Source organism: Rattus norvegicus, chromosome 4 (assembly GCF_036323735.1).
Source record: "Rattus norvegicus strain BN/NHsdMcwi chromosome 4, GRCr8, whole genome shotgun sequence".
Classification (NCBI taxonomy): Eukaryota; Metazoa; Chordata; class Mammalia; order Rodentia; family Muridae; genus Rattus; species Rattus norvegicus.
The window spans coordinates 33,065,702-33,081,374 of NC_086022.1; the positions used below are offsets into that span (position 1 = coordinate 33,065,702).

General features: G+C 38.3%; 1 protein-coding gene and 1 long non-coding RNA gene across 5 annotated transcripts in view; one reads left to right on the forward strand and one right to left on the reverse strand.

The window, feature by feature from the left end:
- LOC108350669 (uncharacterized) overlaps positions 1-2,061 on the forward strand; it is a 53,224-nt gene extending 51,163 nt beyond the window's left edge. The window contains exons 4-5 of one of the 4 annotated variants that reach the window (XR_010066091.1): positions 400-462; positions 1,494-2,061. This is a non-coding gene — a long non-coding RNA (uncharacterized LOC108350669). Of the gene's footprint in view, positions 1-399; positions 463-1,489 lie in introns of all 4 variants that reach the window. The other 3 variants (XR_010066092.1, XR_010066090.1, XR_005503440.2) reach the window with 3 other exon arrangements.
- Positions 2,062-5,190: 3,129 nt separating this feature from the next.
- Positions 5,191-15,461, reverse strand: Bet1 (Bet1 golgi vesicular membrane trafficking protein). Its single transcript, NM_019251.2, has 4 exons — positions 15,362-15,461; positions 10,784-10,908; positions 7,906-7,962; positions 5,191-6,306 (listed from the first exon to the last, which is right to left on the reverse strand). Exons 1-4 carry the CDS (start codon positions 15,378-15,380, stop codon positions 6,151-6,153), a joined length of 357 nt encoding a protein of 118 aa, NP_062124.1. The 5' UTR covers positions 15,381-15,461; the 3' UTR covers positions 5,191-6,150.
- Between the last annotated feature and the right edge of the window lie 212 nt (positions 15,462-15,673).

The following is a 15,673-nucleotide window of genomic DNA, read 5'->3' on the forward strand; positions in this document are numbered from 1 at the left end:
GAGAAAAATAAAGGAAAAAAATTTAAATTAGCAAAGATTTTGTACTTCAATTAGTCTAATGGGTATATTATTCTTCCAATATCCAAAGTTTAAAACTCAGCTTGTAAATTTATTTTGTTGACCAAATCACCTTTTAATTACATGCCTACCAGAAACTCAGTACTGGAATTTTAGTAAGAGATAACAAAATAAAAATGTGTTCTCTGGCAGGAACAATTATCCCAACCTTAACTTATTTCTCAAACATGTGTCGGCTTCTCCCATGGCACTGAATACTTGACAGAAAGCACGGGTATTCAATGTAAGGTCCCTTTACTGGTATGAGCCAAAGATTTTATTCTGAAGCTAATTCAACAAAAACATTTTCAAACGTTTGTTATTTTAAATTGTGTCTTACAGAAATGTACATATGAATACAAGTGCCCTCAGGAGTAGAGGCATCAAATCCTCATTGGAGTTAACGTGAGTGGGGAGACCTGAACTAGGTCTTCTAGAACAGCAGTGTATACTTTTACTGCTAAGCAATTTCTTCAGCCCCAACAACTAAGTAACAAGGATGGCAAAAGGCAGGGGTGAAGGATGCATGAATCCTGGGGAGGGGAAATATCATGGGAGGGCTGGAAGCAGGTGGGAATGGAAACAGGAGGCTTTAAGGGCAGGGAGGATGGAGGGGAGCACTGGCAGAGACAACTGGAATTGGGGGCATCTTAGGGATGAGGTAGAAACCTAGTGCAATAGAAATTCCCAAAAATCTGAGGGTGTGTGTAGGTTGATGTCAAGGCAGTACATGATTGGACAGTAGAGAGTGGGGCGGGGAAAGGGATTTTGTAAGGCAAGAGAGAGGAGGAAGGAGAGAGAGCAAGATGGAGTCTACGGAGGATGGTTCAGATTTAGGTGAACGAGATTGATTTTATCTTGTCTAGGTGGGCGGTTTACATCTTTATCAATTGGCAGTGAATTTATTGTGTCAATGAATTGTGGATTGAGAATTTAACGTGTAAATCTAATTGCTAAATTAGAAGTTTCTGGAACTTTGAACACAGTATGTGAAAGAAATGGCGGAGAGGCAGTTGGAGCATCTGGTTCGGTTGCCGAGGTGAGGGAGAATGCGCAGGGCCTGCAGAACAAGATTGTGTGTGTGTGTGTGTGTGTGTGTGTGTGTGTGTGTGTGTGTGTGTGTGTGTGTGTGTGTGTGTGTGTGTCAGACAAGGTAACTACCGCCTAGGGAACCGCACAGAGAGGGCGGCTAAAAGGGAGACAGCTGGAAGAGGGTGGCTGGCAGACCCTCTGGCAGAGTAGCAGCCAGAGTAAATGGATCCGGCTTGCAGGAACTGATAGAAAACATTCGCTTTTTTAATTTTTACCGCAACAGATTCCTAGTAATAGAGGATATGGACGCTGAGTTGGCCATCTTCTATAATATTTATGAAAATATATTTATATTAAGAGGTGGTATTATCATCTCCTAATGCTATTGTTCCACCTGTAGACAGGATCCTAGCATAATCATCATCCGAGGCTTCATCCAGCAACTGAGGAAAGCAAATGCAGAAACCCACAGCCAAACATTAGATGGAGTTTAAGAGAATCCTGCAGAAGAGGGAAGGAAGAATTGAAGGAGCCAGTGTTGGAATCAAGGACATCACAAGAAAACCCACAGAATCAACTAACCAGGGCTCATAGGGGCTAACCTAGATCAAACCTACAATCAGGGAGTCTATAGATCTGGCCAAGGTCTTCTGCATATATGTTATGGTTTGGTCTTTTTGTGGGACGCCTAACAGTGGGTGCTGGGCTTTCTCTGATTCTTTTAGGACCCTCCCCCCCCCCCAACTGGGTTGGGGGAAAGTGCCTAGTCTTATTGAAGCTTGATATGCCATGTTTGGTTGACATCCATGGGAGGCCTGCCTTTTCTGAAGGGAAAATGAGGATAGGGAAGGTGGGGTGAGGTGGGGGCGAGGTTGAGGTAGGGGGGTGCGAGGAGATGGGAGGTAGGGAGAAAGAGGAAACTGTGGTCAGGATGCAATATATGAGAGAAGAAATAAAAAAATATTTAAAAATCCATTTTAGAAATAACACAATTAAGCCCAAACTATTTAGTCAGGAGAAATAAGTGCAAAGTAAAGAGTTTAATGAAGTTGACTAGCACACAGTGCTCTGAAATTGGCTTGTCTTTAATGCAATAATCCAGAAGACAATCCACTAATTATTGACTTTTAATTTAATAGTATGAGCCTCTTTAGCTGGCTTCTCCACTGTCATACACTTTATAATTGTTTTGTGTGTGTGTAAAGACCAGCAACTTGCCTTTAATATCTTTCAATGCTTAAGTGTGAAATTAAAATGTTAGAAGGGCCTTTAAACATCCAAGCATAAAATCTGCAGGAACCAATGCACTTTGTCTCAATAATTTTTCTGAAACATGCTATTGCATTTAACACTCATCTAATTTCCTGGAAAGGAAGTTTATCCTGAGTGCTCTAAAGCAAATGGTTACCAAATAATGCAGAAGTCTAATAAGTTATCTACTTCTAGCTCTACTCATTCATTACTGATAAAATTCAGGAGAAAATAATAATTATATTATTTTAAAGTATAAATCAATGACTTAAATCTCTCTATATTAGCAAGTTTTATATAAATTTTGAAAAGATGTTTCTGCTCATTTCTAAATTCATTACAGGCATCAAAGAATCTATATAGAGTCAGCTGTTCATTCTTATGAGACATTACCACAGGATACATGAGAAAGCACAGCAGGAAAAAATACATACGCATACATGCCAACTACATAAAATTGCACAGTACTGACACTTGTTGAGGCCTGCAAGATTGATGTAGTTCATTAAAAACATTAGGTTTCAAGTGCCATAAAATCTGTAGAATATATAATATAATCTTAAAATATACAATGTGCTTACATTTTTAATAGCACTTATACTTTCAAAGGTTATAATTAACTAACCTTACAGAAACTTTAAAGGCAGACCTACTATGTTTGATTTGTTTGCATATTCCTAACTTTCCTCTCATCTTGAAGATTAAACAAAGACTGGCCCGAATTGGCACTGCACGAGTCAGCAACTCTAATTCTCTCAGGCCATCCATGTCTTTGCTTCTAGAATGTTGGAAGATCTCTTCTCACTCTAGTAACTGAAAAGAAGCTGGGGATTAAAACATAATTCCGTCAGATTTCCAGTGATGCAAAGGAACCTCAATGAACTAAATTCCAGAAGAGTCCTAGAAAAGGCACATTTCTTACTGGCAGAAGAATGGAAAGAGAAAGCCCAAATCCATCAGCACATGTGAGGTGGTGTGACACATGAGAATCCCAAGAACCTCCACAAGGATCCAATGCCAAGCCCTTAGGCTAGACCATTTCATATGGGATTTCATTCAATTGTCACAGAAAGCTTCTGAGGGAACTACTTCAATATGTGGTTTTGACCCGTTTCACAAATACAGGGGTTAAAGCTTGAAGTCAGAATGAGGGGCAGAGCTGGGCTTCATGTCGAGCCATGTAACTTTGATGGTTTGGGTTTAGCTGTGAAGCAGTTCAACTTGCCAGGACAGCATTGATGACCAGCTCCATACCAAGCACTATTTCACCTTCTCACTAAGTAAATTCAATACCTATAGAAGCATTAAAGAAGATTAAAAGCCAGCTTTTTAGAACCATAAGCCCTGCATGGATGCAAGTACCAGGGCTCTCACCTTCAAGCCTCTAGCTCTGCCTCAAAACATTGCACAGCAGACATAATTATTCTCAGCTCAAATATTCTAGAATATGCATAATAATTAACATGACATCAGTAACATATAGCTCACCGCTTTCCACTCATATGCCTATTAGACCTATAAAAATAAGTTATTTTTTTAATTTTAATTTAAATGTTATTTATTTACATTTTATTATCTGCAAGTGTTTGGTGTATTTCTAGAGAACAGCACCTAGTGTATTGAGGTGACTACATGTATTAGGAAAAACTGTCATTTGGAACTTTTAGACAATGCTTCTGAATTTATGATGTAAAATAAAGATATGTAGTATCCTACCCACGACCCAGACACTTTCTAGTCTCAGAACATTCAAACAATGTGAATAAAGATTATAATGTGAGTAGTTCATCAATCCCCTGATTACAGCCAAGTTCTCTAAAATAGCACATCTTTTAAAGATACAGATGTTTATAAACTATTTATAAACTGGTGAGTTTATATACTATTACGAAAAAACAGAACTTTTTCATATTTTAGTTTACCCCCAAATCTGATTCACAGGAAGGCTTTTTCCTAAAAGTTTCCAACAAAAGGAAGTAGAACACTGGCCAAGGACCCTTAGTGGAGCCTGGCAGGCCAGTACTTCCAGAGGACTTCCTGCCTCTGGTATCTTAGCACATAGAGATAAAGGCTTGATAGGAAATCTCAGGCACAGTTCTCCATGAAAATAAAAGTGTTATATAGACAGATGTTGTAGTTTCTGCTGTTTCCACTCGATAAGTACCAACTACAAACTAAATTACTGATGGTGGCTTCAGAATCTTAAGTGACAATGTCATGTAATTGGCAGAGGACAGCTAAAAATGTCTTGAAACAATGAGTCATTCTAAACTCCTAATGAAAATAACTGCTTAGAGGTTATATGGGCTTCTCAAGATCTGAAACCAGACTACGGTCTGACCTTGAAATGGATGGACAGTTATTGAGTGTGAGCATGGATAACACTTCCTATGGTGGGTCAGGCACTTTCCTTTCTGCAGAGGAAGAAAAAGAGGCTACACACCTCAAGCAGATGCAGAAGGAATGGTGACTATAACTCAGGACATTAAGTGTCATCAGTGCTACACCTCAGCCCCGTTTCTTCAGGTCATTTCACAGCATTCAGATTCAGTGTTTTTAAGCATACACTGAGGCCCAAATGGTGCACCAAAACCAGAACAAACTAACAAACAAATGGTCTAGACCTGATAAAGAAGTACAAATGAGCAAAAAGTGAAAACTCATTCAAGTCCAAAGGGAGAGACTCTTGAGTAGAAATAGAAAGAATTAAAGATTTTAAAGCTACAGCCAAATCTGTCTTACTTGTTCTGATTTAACGCAAATAATAATTCTGATTCACTTTGTTTGGAATCTAAGCTTTTGGGATATTAAATTTTATGCCAAGAATATACAACACTGAAGCCATAAACATATTTTAGTAAAGTTTATTTTTGAACCTAGAAATAGGCAAATTTCTAAAGTAAGAGCAACACAGAATGTTTTACAATATTTTAGTACTTTTTGCTTTTTTACTTAAAACCACCTTGTGTTTTGATTTCTGTAAGTAAATAAAATGGAGCTAAATAACAATCCTATGAACTCTGGGTTCAAAGCCTGAATATTTTCAATACTTATTTGAGCATACAGTAAAACAAAGGCAATTAATTTTCTTGGGCACTCCTTTTCTGCTCAGAGCTTAGCAATCATAAATGTCACATTATTCTGACACAAATAATAATCAAATGGACCACATAAGCAGCTAGAAATCAGAAACTATCATAAAGCAAGCCAGTAGAATTTATCATTAATATAAAACAATGCCTATGTTAATACACATGTGTATTAGGCTCCAGCAGAAATATGTCAATAGCTTTACTCAAGGAAGTCCTAGTACAAAGAATCCATGTGATTAACTTAAGAAAACTGTAGGAGGAAAGAAACGGCCCTACATGGTACTAAGCAAAGGAGCCATTCATTACAAGATGACATCAAACAAACAGAAGTGAGCTTTCTACCAGCATGCAACACTCCTCAAAGGCTGATTCCAAGTTCTCTGGCATTCTTCTGCTCTCCCACTTGCTTTAAAAAGTTACATTTATGTAACAGCAGGGTATGGTAGTCATATTTACTCTGACTGGAAAACACTGGAACAACATAGGTATAGCCACACTGACTTCAAGAAAATTAAATACCCCTTAAAATAGGAGTCATAATGAGTCAGTCAGTAAGGAGCAGTATTCAAAACATTACATGGTATAGTATGATTTCTGAAAGAGGAAAATTCTACTAATCTTCAATGGAGAAGACCATTAGGAATGTTGAGATGCTGGTTATCAAAGTGGTTCCCCAAGACATTAACTGCAATAAATTCAAAGCCCACACTAACTTGCATCACCTCAGTTTAATAATCCAATAAATGACAAAAAAGACAAACAATGAAAACAGCATCATATAGCATAGCAATTTCGTTTGGCTCCCTCTGGACAAAATCTTCAGTCTTCCCATGGTTTTACCTAGAAATCCAGTTGTAGAATCAAATTGTGAATCCTATGAGAAAATAGGGAAAATGGAATAAATTCTAAGATTCTAAACATGCATATTCAAACAGTTTACACATTGTTACTAGTACATATTTTTAAAGATAACTTGTGCATTTAATCAGTTCAAGTATCTTAGCTTGGAAATCAGCCTGACCGCTTCATGGAGAATAAAGCAGTTCTCTCAGTGGCTCTTTCATTACCCAATAAGCATTTCTCTCAGTTATGCATAGTTAAAAAGCATAAATGATTTAGTTTTTTCTTAGTGCAGTCATATGGATGAAAAGCCATTAACAATGATGGTGAATAATTTGTGTGCTATTAAGCAAGGTTTTGTCCACTTTCTGTTAAGGCACCATTTTTCCCAGGTCAAATGTGTGAGTGTTTACATAGTAGAACTTCATATAAAATTTAATACGGTTAGCACAGAAGATGGCAGAGCCTTTGTTTAGACACATAAGTTTGAAAACTGGTAAAATTTCCCAGTGTTAAGAGAATATAATGTTGATGAAGCAACAAGTAGACAAGATTTAAACACAGATATGAAAATGCCAAATTAAAGCAGAGTCAGGAAAGTCTTTAAGATGAGTAGACTAAGCACAGATTAGAAATAATGCACTTGCATTAAAATTTCAATACCCTGAGATGAGAAAGCAACCAACACAATGGGGCTTTGCAGAGCTTAGTCTTCACACACTCATGCACTTGAAATCTTTGCTTTGTCACAGGAGTCAGTGTATCAGAACCACTTGGATGCTTTCACAAAGTATATATGGTGTCTGGGCTCCTCTCCATGAGATTCTGAATGAGCTTATTTGAAGAAAGGAACAGGAATATCCATTTTTCAAAGAACACTGCTTTCAATGTCTTACTTGCTTTCAGTCATTTCTGAATGCATGTGAAGAAACAAAGGAAGGTCTAGAGAAGCTGGGTATCCAAAGTCAGAATTAATGACGGAAGCCCGCGCTGAGGGTAAAAAGCGCATGCTCTTGAGCTTGTTTTAGCCTAGAAATAAAGGGACCCCGGCTACTCAAATTTGTTCAGTAGATTTGCTCAGTAGTAATCCTTAGGAAATAAAGCTGAAGTAAGGGTTTGTTAAGTGAAAAGCATTTAGTTGGTTGGATATAAAGTGCTTTTTGATTGCTTGGTTAATAAATTACTAGTGGTCTACCCATTAAGATTTCTAAGAACACTCAAAATATCCATTAGCCTTCAAACTTTAACAGTGCTTTAAACCCAGGGTTAAATAAAATGCACTGGCTTCAATCTTCACTTTTTATTTATATCTTAGACAAGAACAATGAAAAATTACATCTGATAGAAATTGTAAACTTGTTAGATTAAAATGGAGCGGAATCCATCAGGATGTGTAATGTCTGGGTCTGACTCTAAACAGGACGAAAATAAGGAGTGAGGGGCTGGGGAGCTGGTTGACTCAAAATACATTGTAGGAAATGCTGGAAAATGCAATAAACTATTGTTACAGTATGTAAATATATCCTATAGAGTTGTTAACAAGAATGTTTTTAAAAAGGAAATTCATTATCCCTGGTGAACAATTTTGAAAACATTAGGGAAAATTTCTTAGTTAAAAATTTTAATGACTTACCATTTCAGCTAACAGTTTATTTTGATTTTTGACTTCATGGCCTATCTCAATGGAAAGCTGTGAGGAAGGAAGCATATGCATTACTGCTTATGATCTCTCATGAAGCTGTATTCTGGAAGGAACACTTTCGCCTGATACTGCGTCCAGTGAAATTATTGGAAAATTTCCCACCTTCCAACAATGAACATTTTTCTCTTGTCTTCTGAATATTATTGACCCCTGTGTTAACATTCTCTCCCTGTCTCTCTAATTGCAGCATAATTTATTCTGTGTGTGTAGTGTGTGTATTTATTTACTTACTTATGATTATATAAAATATTCGTCTATAGATTCCTTTCTTATATTTTAGCAAATACAAGTGCTCACATGACCAGTTCAAATGCAGATATATACATTTAATAGTCCCCCTAAAAATAAGGCATTTATTTGAATTTCAGTCTAGATTTATTATGTTAAACTTTTAATTTAACATAATAAATTGCAAATTTCTTAAAAGTTAGTATTGTGTATAACCTAATATTATATAGAAAGAGTCTGAGTATGTCAAACAATAGTAAAATTAATTACTGCTGCTATGCAAAATAACTTCATAACTTCATAACTTACATAACAAAGTCACCAAGGTTTCCCTTCTAATGCACACGACTAAATACAATTGCTGAAACCCTTTGTGAGTAACTATAAAGGTCCTTCTAAATTTAATGTGTGTGAAAAGCATACATAATATTTTTATGAAGTTATACTAATATTATGGAGATCAGCTATGAGGTTTTCCTCCACATTCATCACTCAGATGATACAGATGATACAGCAGACACCCCAACCTACCCAACTTGCTCATGCCAAGGACAAAAATCCCTGGAACATCACCTCTTTCCTCTAGCAAAGAATCACACTCGTCAACCACAGAGGGGTTTGCTTGCTTGTTTGTAGTTTAAGACATTCAATTCTATGTTCTTCCCAATGTGTAACTTAACTTTTTAACAGATTTCATCATTAGGTCCATAGATTAAATCATTTTAATTAAGATGACTTTGAAAATAACACCATATATCAAAAACCAATTTTGAGTACAACCTGAATACAACCTTCCAAAGACTGATATTAAATACCAATTACATGTGACAATGTGGCTTCTACTGAATGCTTAACAAGTGTGTAGTATGTTCATTGCCATGGAAATCAATGACACATACTTTTAAAATCATTTGTATAATTCCTTTAACAGAAGTTTCCTCAGTACTGCCGAGAAGGAACTACACTGAATTCACAAATGATCTTTGTTTTATAGAGAAGAGTTGATGCCGGGTGTAGTCCTAAGATAAAGCATGAGGGGCAGATCCAGCACTGGCAATCTTCCTGAAGGGAGGGAGGGAGGGAGGGAGGGAGGAAGGAAGGGAGGGAGGGAGGGAGGAAGGAAGGAAGAAGGGAGGGAGGGAGGGAGGGAGGGAGGAAGGGAGGGAGGGAGGAAGGAAGGGAGGGAGGGAGGAAGGAAGGGAGGAAGGGAGGGAGGAAGGGAGGGAGGAAGGGAGGAAGGGAGGGAGGAAGGGAGGAAGGAAGGGAGGGAGGGAGGGAGGGAGGAAGGAAGGAAGGAAGAAGGAAGGAAGGAAGGAAGGAAGGGAGGGAGGAAGGGAGGGAGGAAGGGAGGAAGGAAGAGAGGAAGGAAGGAAGGAAGAAGGAAGGAAGGAAGGAAGGGAGGGAGGAAGGAAGGAAGGGAGGGAGGAAGAAGGAAGGAAGGAAGGAAGGAAGGAAGAAGGAAGGAAGGAAGGGAGGGAGGAAGGAAGGAAGGAAAGAAGGAAGGAAGGAAGGAAGGAAGGTGACAATACCAAAGGCAGTTTGAGCCTTTACAAACATGGAAAAGGGCATAGCGGTATGCAGCGTACAAAGGACACTTCTCGTTTGTCTCGCTGTAAATCCAGGAGAAGCTGGGGAGAAGCTCTGACGGGCGGGCCATTCTCTGAAGAACATAGAGAACAATCAGTCTACAAGAGTTTTATAACAGGAGGATCCAAAGACTTCTGAGAGGGCAGGAGGCACTTTAACCAAATTCTACCAATAGCCATGACAACATTATGAAGACCAGCAGGAGCTGAGACAGGCCCAGGAGTTCTCCCACGGGTCTGAACATAAATGTCAGGGCCATGCTAGGGAAGCATGGGAGGGGCCAAGATTCAAATGAGGCTCAAAGATGGAAGTGAGAAAGACGTCAGTTTTATATTTTAAGCCACTAGCAGACAAGCCGGAAGGGCTATTTCACTGGATCCCCCAATGCTCTGACAAGTGAAATTATTGGAAAATAAATTAAAAATGTCTTGTCCTTCTAACAGTGACATTTTCTTCCTCCCTTCCTTACAATATTCAACCTACTTGTTAACATTCTCTGGTTCTCTTATTCTAGCACATTTTATTTTCTCTTTTATATATTTACTTGTATATTCCTTACATTTCACAACTTACTAGTACCACAGGACCAAGTCAAATACACACATATGCATTTAATATTTCCCAATCAAAATATGACATTTCTTTGATTATAAGTCTAGACTGGTTAAATAATTTTTCTTTATTACAGTAACAAATGAGGGAAAAGAACAAGTTAGAATTGTCTATAGCCTAAAATTATACAGAAAGTATGCCTGGAACTGTTGGAACTACTGCATATAATGGATTTATTTAGATCTTGCTAGGTATGGTTTGAGGAACAAAATTAAGCAAAAGTACCACATCTTTTAACTTGCCACATCTTCTAACTTATTCAATGAATGGTCTGAACTTTTGGTGCACTTTGAGCTCAGTGTACCATTTTGAAATGAATCCCTTCTTGTGATGACAATAAGTTCAAAACTAGGAGTTAAAATGGCACTGGCTCTGTACTTACAGATTTTATAGCTGTTACTTTGCTTCTGAGACTTTCAGTGAGTCTGTCATTCTCTTCTTCACAAGCATTATATCCACTATTGGCATAACCATAGTTCCCATAGCCGCCAGGAGGTGCTCCATCACCTACAAGGTTCAGAGGCACAATGTAGGACTGCAAAAACAGAAGCTACTTTTCAAACCCTAGTAGCTAAAAAATGCTGAAAAAGACCCCCGGACAGCATTGCAGACCACATGTATCTATTATAGCACACTGCAAATCAACTAGTAAAACTCAGAACCAGATATTACAATTCTTTTCACATCCTCTTTTAAGTTGAATATGCATTTTCTTCAACACATATTTATTGACCATGTATTGATTACTTAAAAAAATACTAAAAGAGGCACAGATATACAAGGATATTTGGAAGACATTTGTTGCACACTAGAAATGTTTTAATAAAGGACATAAACATAGCACCATCTACCCATCAGAGAAACTTGGTTATAAGAAGAAAGGGTAAAAGATAATGTGGAGGGAGGGTTCTCATGGCAGAAAGATGGTAGACTTTTCCTAGCACCTTTTACCTATAATACGCAAAGGGTGTAAACCAAAGAACAAAGTGAAGAGAGGGCCATAGGTGAAACCCTGAGGAAGAGACACAATGGCTTGTAGAGACCATTAGCTGAGAGTCTCAAGAAGTTCACTCATCTTCCAACCACTATTTGAGAAGCTACCATATGTGTATCTATTTTCGAGATGATGTGGAAGCCGGAAGAGTCGATTACTGTCTACTATAGTACTTGGCAATCACTGGGAAACAACGGACACAGTACACATTAGGCAACAAATCCATACAGAAATGTTTTGGACTGAGGGCACCTCACCAAGTCTTAATAAATTGATGCCATCATTTTCTCTGTAAAGGAAGAAAGCAGGCTACCTAGTAAAGAAGAATGATCCTTTAGAATAAACAATGAAGAGAAACCATGAAAGAACTGTGACCCAAATCATTCAGTATCACTTGGAGAATAAACATGGCCATGGAAGTATACTGAATTAGCTTCTGTCCTCCTAGATATGAGACTCTCAACAGAACGGCTCCTTGGTCTCCGTCAGCCATTGAGAAGCCACACTGTTGGATGGTTGGATGGTTCTAAAACTGGAAGGTTTAATCAATATTGGGACTGCAGAAGAACGAAGAGTGTAGTATGTATTAAAGGGACTAGATTGTCCATGGTTGGAAGCATATTCTTTAGTGACATAGGAAGCCAGAAGAAAGAGATACCCTTAAAGCTATAGGTGACCATGGGCTCAAACAGAAATGCAGTAGCACTGATACTAAGAACAATCATAGTAACAGTGGACAGAGTAGGTAGCAATAATCTAGTAGCTGAAGGACAGTTAGTTATGTGTGCATGAATAAGAAACTCTTTCAAAGCATAGCACAATTTAATTTTATTGAAGTAGCAAAACTCTTGAATCCTTATAACTCTGACTATATAACATCAACACTGACCTCTACATTGAACTGTAAGAGCATTAACTAGATTTATTCATTGATCATTCTAGATCGCCATAAACACACAGGCACCCCCCCACACACACACAACAGTACTTATGTAAATACTTATAAATGAACTAAAAAGGACAATTTTCCTTTGCGGTTAACCAACTTTGTCTCATGCTTCTCTATGCTCTTGCATATAATGAGCACTCTCTATGTGTCAGATGCCTATATTTCTCCCTGTACAAAAGCCACAACAAAATGTTAAAGATTTCAAACAGAGGGGACTGTTGTACACATACTGGCTAGCATGCTTTCCCTGAATTTCTCCACACATTTTCAAACAGATTAAAAGCTGGCGGACTGGGCATAATCATTTTTCCCCACTCACCAACTAAAACCAACACTTAAAATATACTGTGTACTAAGATCTTTAACTTGTTTTATGTGACTAAGGATCCAGGTATGACATATTGTCCAGTAAGTAATTCTGGATGAAGTTAATCACTGGACAATTTCATCAATGAATTTGTCCAAAATTAATGGCTATTTTGTTTTATTTCTTTTGTTTTGACTCTCTGGCCTATCTTAAATTTAATTTCAGAGTTCTTCCACTTTGTTCTTTAACAGATTATCTCATTAGGTCCAGAGATTAAATCATTTTAATTAAAGTGACTAAATTTTTTTTTAATTTTCTTTTTTTTCCGGAGCTGGGGACCGAACCCAGAGCCTTGCGCTTGCTAGGCAAGCGCTCTACCGCTGAGCTAAATCCCCAACCCTGTGACTAAATTTTGATCCAGAAATTTTTAATGCAGTTGCAAATTTGATCTTTCTTCGCACCATCTTCCACCCACAAACAGAAAAATGAAACAAACTAAGCTAAAATAAAATACTACAGTTACCATTCCTGAGTATGAATGAGACCTAAGTTTTCAGTGAGAATTAATTACTACTATAAAGAACTGTTGAAAGGCAAGTCTTGAAGGTCATCGTCAGCTGACGTAATTTCTGAAAAGTGCTGCTTCCTTGAAGCAGGTTCTATCAATAATCAGGTCGATTCATTTAACAGCTCATGTGTAATGTGGCAGGTTTTACATGTGAACGCCTATCAGACTCACCATTCTTTCAAATTTCAAATTCAGGTCAACACACTATGGTAGTTTTAAAAATCTTCATTATTTAACACCAATTTAAATGATACATACTTAACCAAATAATTACCCCTCTTCTCACTGCATTTCAAGCCTGATGATTCTAATTTAATTGAAAAACTAATTTAACATCTTTCTGAGTAATTCTCACATTCAGTCAGAGGTAGAAACCTACTGTCGAGTCCGTGACTTGCATGTATTAAAAACAGTATGCACAAACAAAATTCCAATAGGTCACTGGCCTGACGAAGTGTAAACTCCTTGAATAGACCAAGACCTCTGGAATGCCTCCGGGTCCTAGCTTCACTCAGGGTGACTTCACTACAATCTCTTGTACACATCATTCACGGCTACTCTGAATCATCCCACCTGGGACTTACTTCTCTCAATCGTCACTGTCACCGGCATCCTTCAAGTTCCCCTGGCTTCAGGAGGTACACAGTGAGCCATTTATAATGAAATTGCTACTGCATTCACTATCTGTTGAACTTAACTTGTACTGAATGAAAAGTTACCACCTTGGATCATAATTTTGTCATCTGCTTCAGAAGCAATTTGTCTTCTTCCCCTTGGTAACACTGGAAGCTTTGGGAAGCACATGGTATATCACAATAAATGTCTAATGTTGTTAGTGATGGAAAAATTTAGGCACAGGTGACTAATCTTGTTTGAAAGTAGTTTGTTAGGTTGAGATGGACTACTTTCTTTCAAAGAGTGCAGCTAAATTTACAAATTCCTTCACATGCAACTTGTATATCTATATTATTGACACCTTTCATTGCCCTTATTTTCCAGTGGCTCATTCTATTCCTACAACCAACCTTACTAAAAATACTACTATGTCTTCACACTGTCATAAATATTGTATAACTTCTTATAAAATTAAAAATCCTAACAAGCTGTGAATTGTGAGTTGAAAAAGAGGCTTTATTTATTTTTCTTACCTAATTTCAAGTGTGTGTCCATTTACTGGCTTTAAACACATTACACTTTTTAAAACTGTTTTAATTATTCCAATTTATGACAGAATGGCAACATCCTTTTTAATATTTCATACACTTTTTTCAAGTATTCTGCCCTTTCTTCTTTAAAACATTATTGAGAAAGAACTTCAGAACCAGAAAACAGTAATCTAATTACTTTCTGTAATTACTAGGTTATTCCTTTCCCTGATCCATAAAGGCAAAAACAAGTGTTAAGTCATCAAAACTATCTTCTATTGCCTTAGCAGTAGGGCAAGGTCTAGCTCAGAAACGTTCCAAGTAAATCGCCAGACCTTTCACAACAGGCACTCTAGCAATGCTAGCAATGACACATAACCTTTGTAACTCACTGTTACCATACTAACACATCGTTATTGCTGTGCTAAAAGCTTAATACCCACTCCCCAAATGTCACTTCTTTAAAAAAGAGGAGGAGGAGGAGGAGGAGGAGAAGGAGGAGGAGGAGGAGGAGGAGGAGGAGGAGGAGGAGGAGGAGGAGGAGGAGGAGGAGGAGGAGGAGGAGGAGGTGATGGTAGTAGTAGTAGTAATAGTAGTAGTAGTAGTAGTAGTAGTAATAGTAGTAGTAGTAGTAGTAGTAGTAGTAGTAGTAGTAGTAGTAGTAAGATCCTGAATGAGTAAAGCAAAGGAAACGGCGAGGCTTGGGAAATAGGGCTACTCCCCAAAAACTAGCATATAGAGAAAGAAAAACTTAAGACTATTAACCAACTCACCACTGTGCAACGTATCATATAGGTTTAAACTTTCGTCTAAATTCAACTTAAGGAAACCGCTCGTAACTGGGACAAATGATGTGAACCTTCTCCAAAGAACCCAACAACTCGCTTTGGAACTCCAAAGTCACTGACAGAAGGCCGGTAGTTTTCCTCCCACGCCCCTACTCCCGGTTCAGCAGGTCCTCGGGTCCCCAAACTTCGAACTTCAGCACTGCTCTTACCCAGGCCTGCACGCCTCATCCTGCCACGAGAGGGGAAGGAGGGCAAGGAAGAGTGGGTAGGAAAGGGCCAGGGTCACCCAACCTCGGCTTCAGTCCTAAGGCTCCTCAGAGAAACAACTTTTTGCCTCAGAGCGCCACGACATCAGTAAAGTCTAAACACCGCGCCGGTTTATGTCGTCACCCGGACACATATAGGCGCCCTGCAATGAGATTTTAGTTGCATTCTGGGAAATGTAGTCTTCGGGCTTCTGGGGCACAGGGTAAGAGGGGCGTGGTAGGAACCAAGTCTGAAGCGGGTGGGGTTTCCGGAAG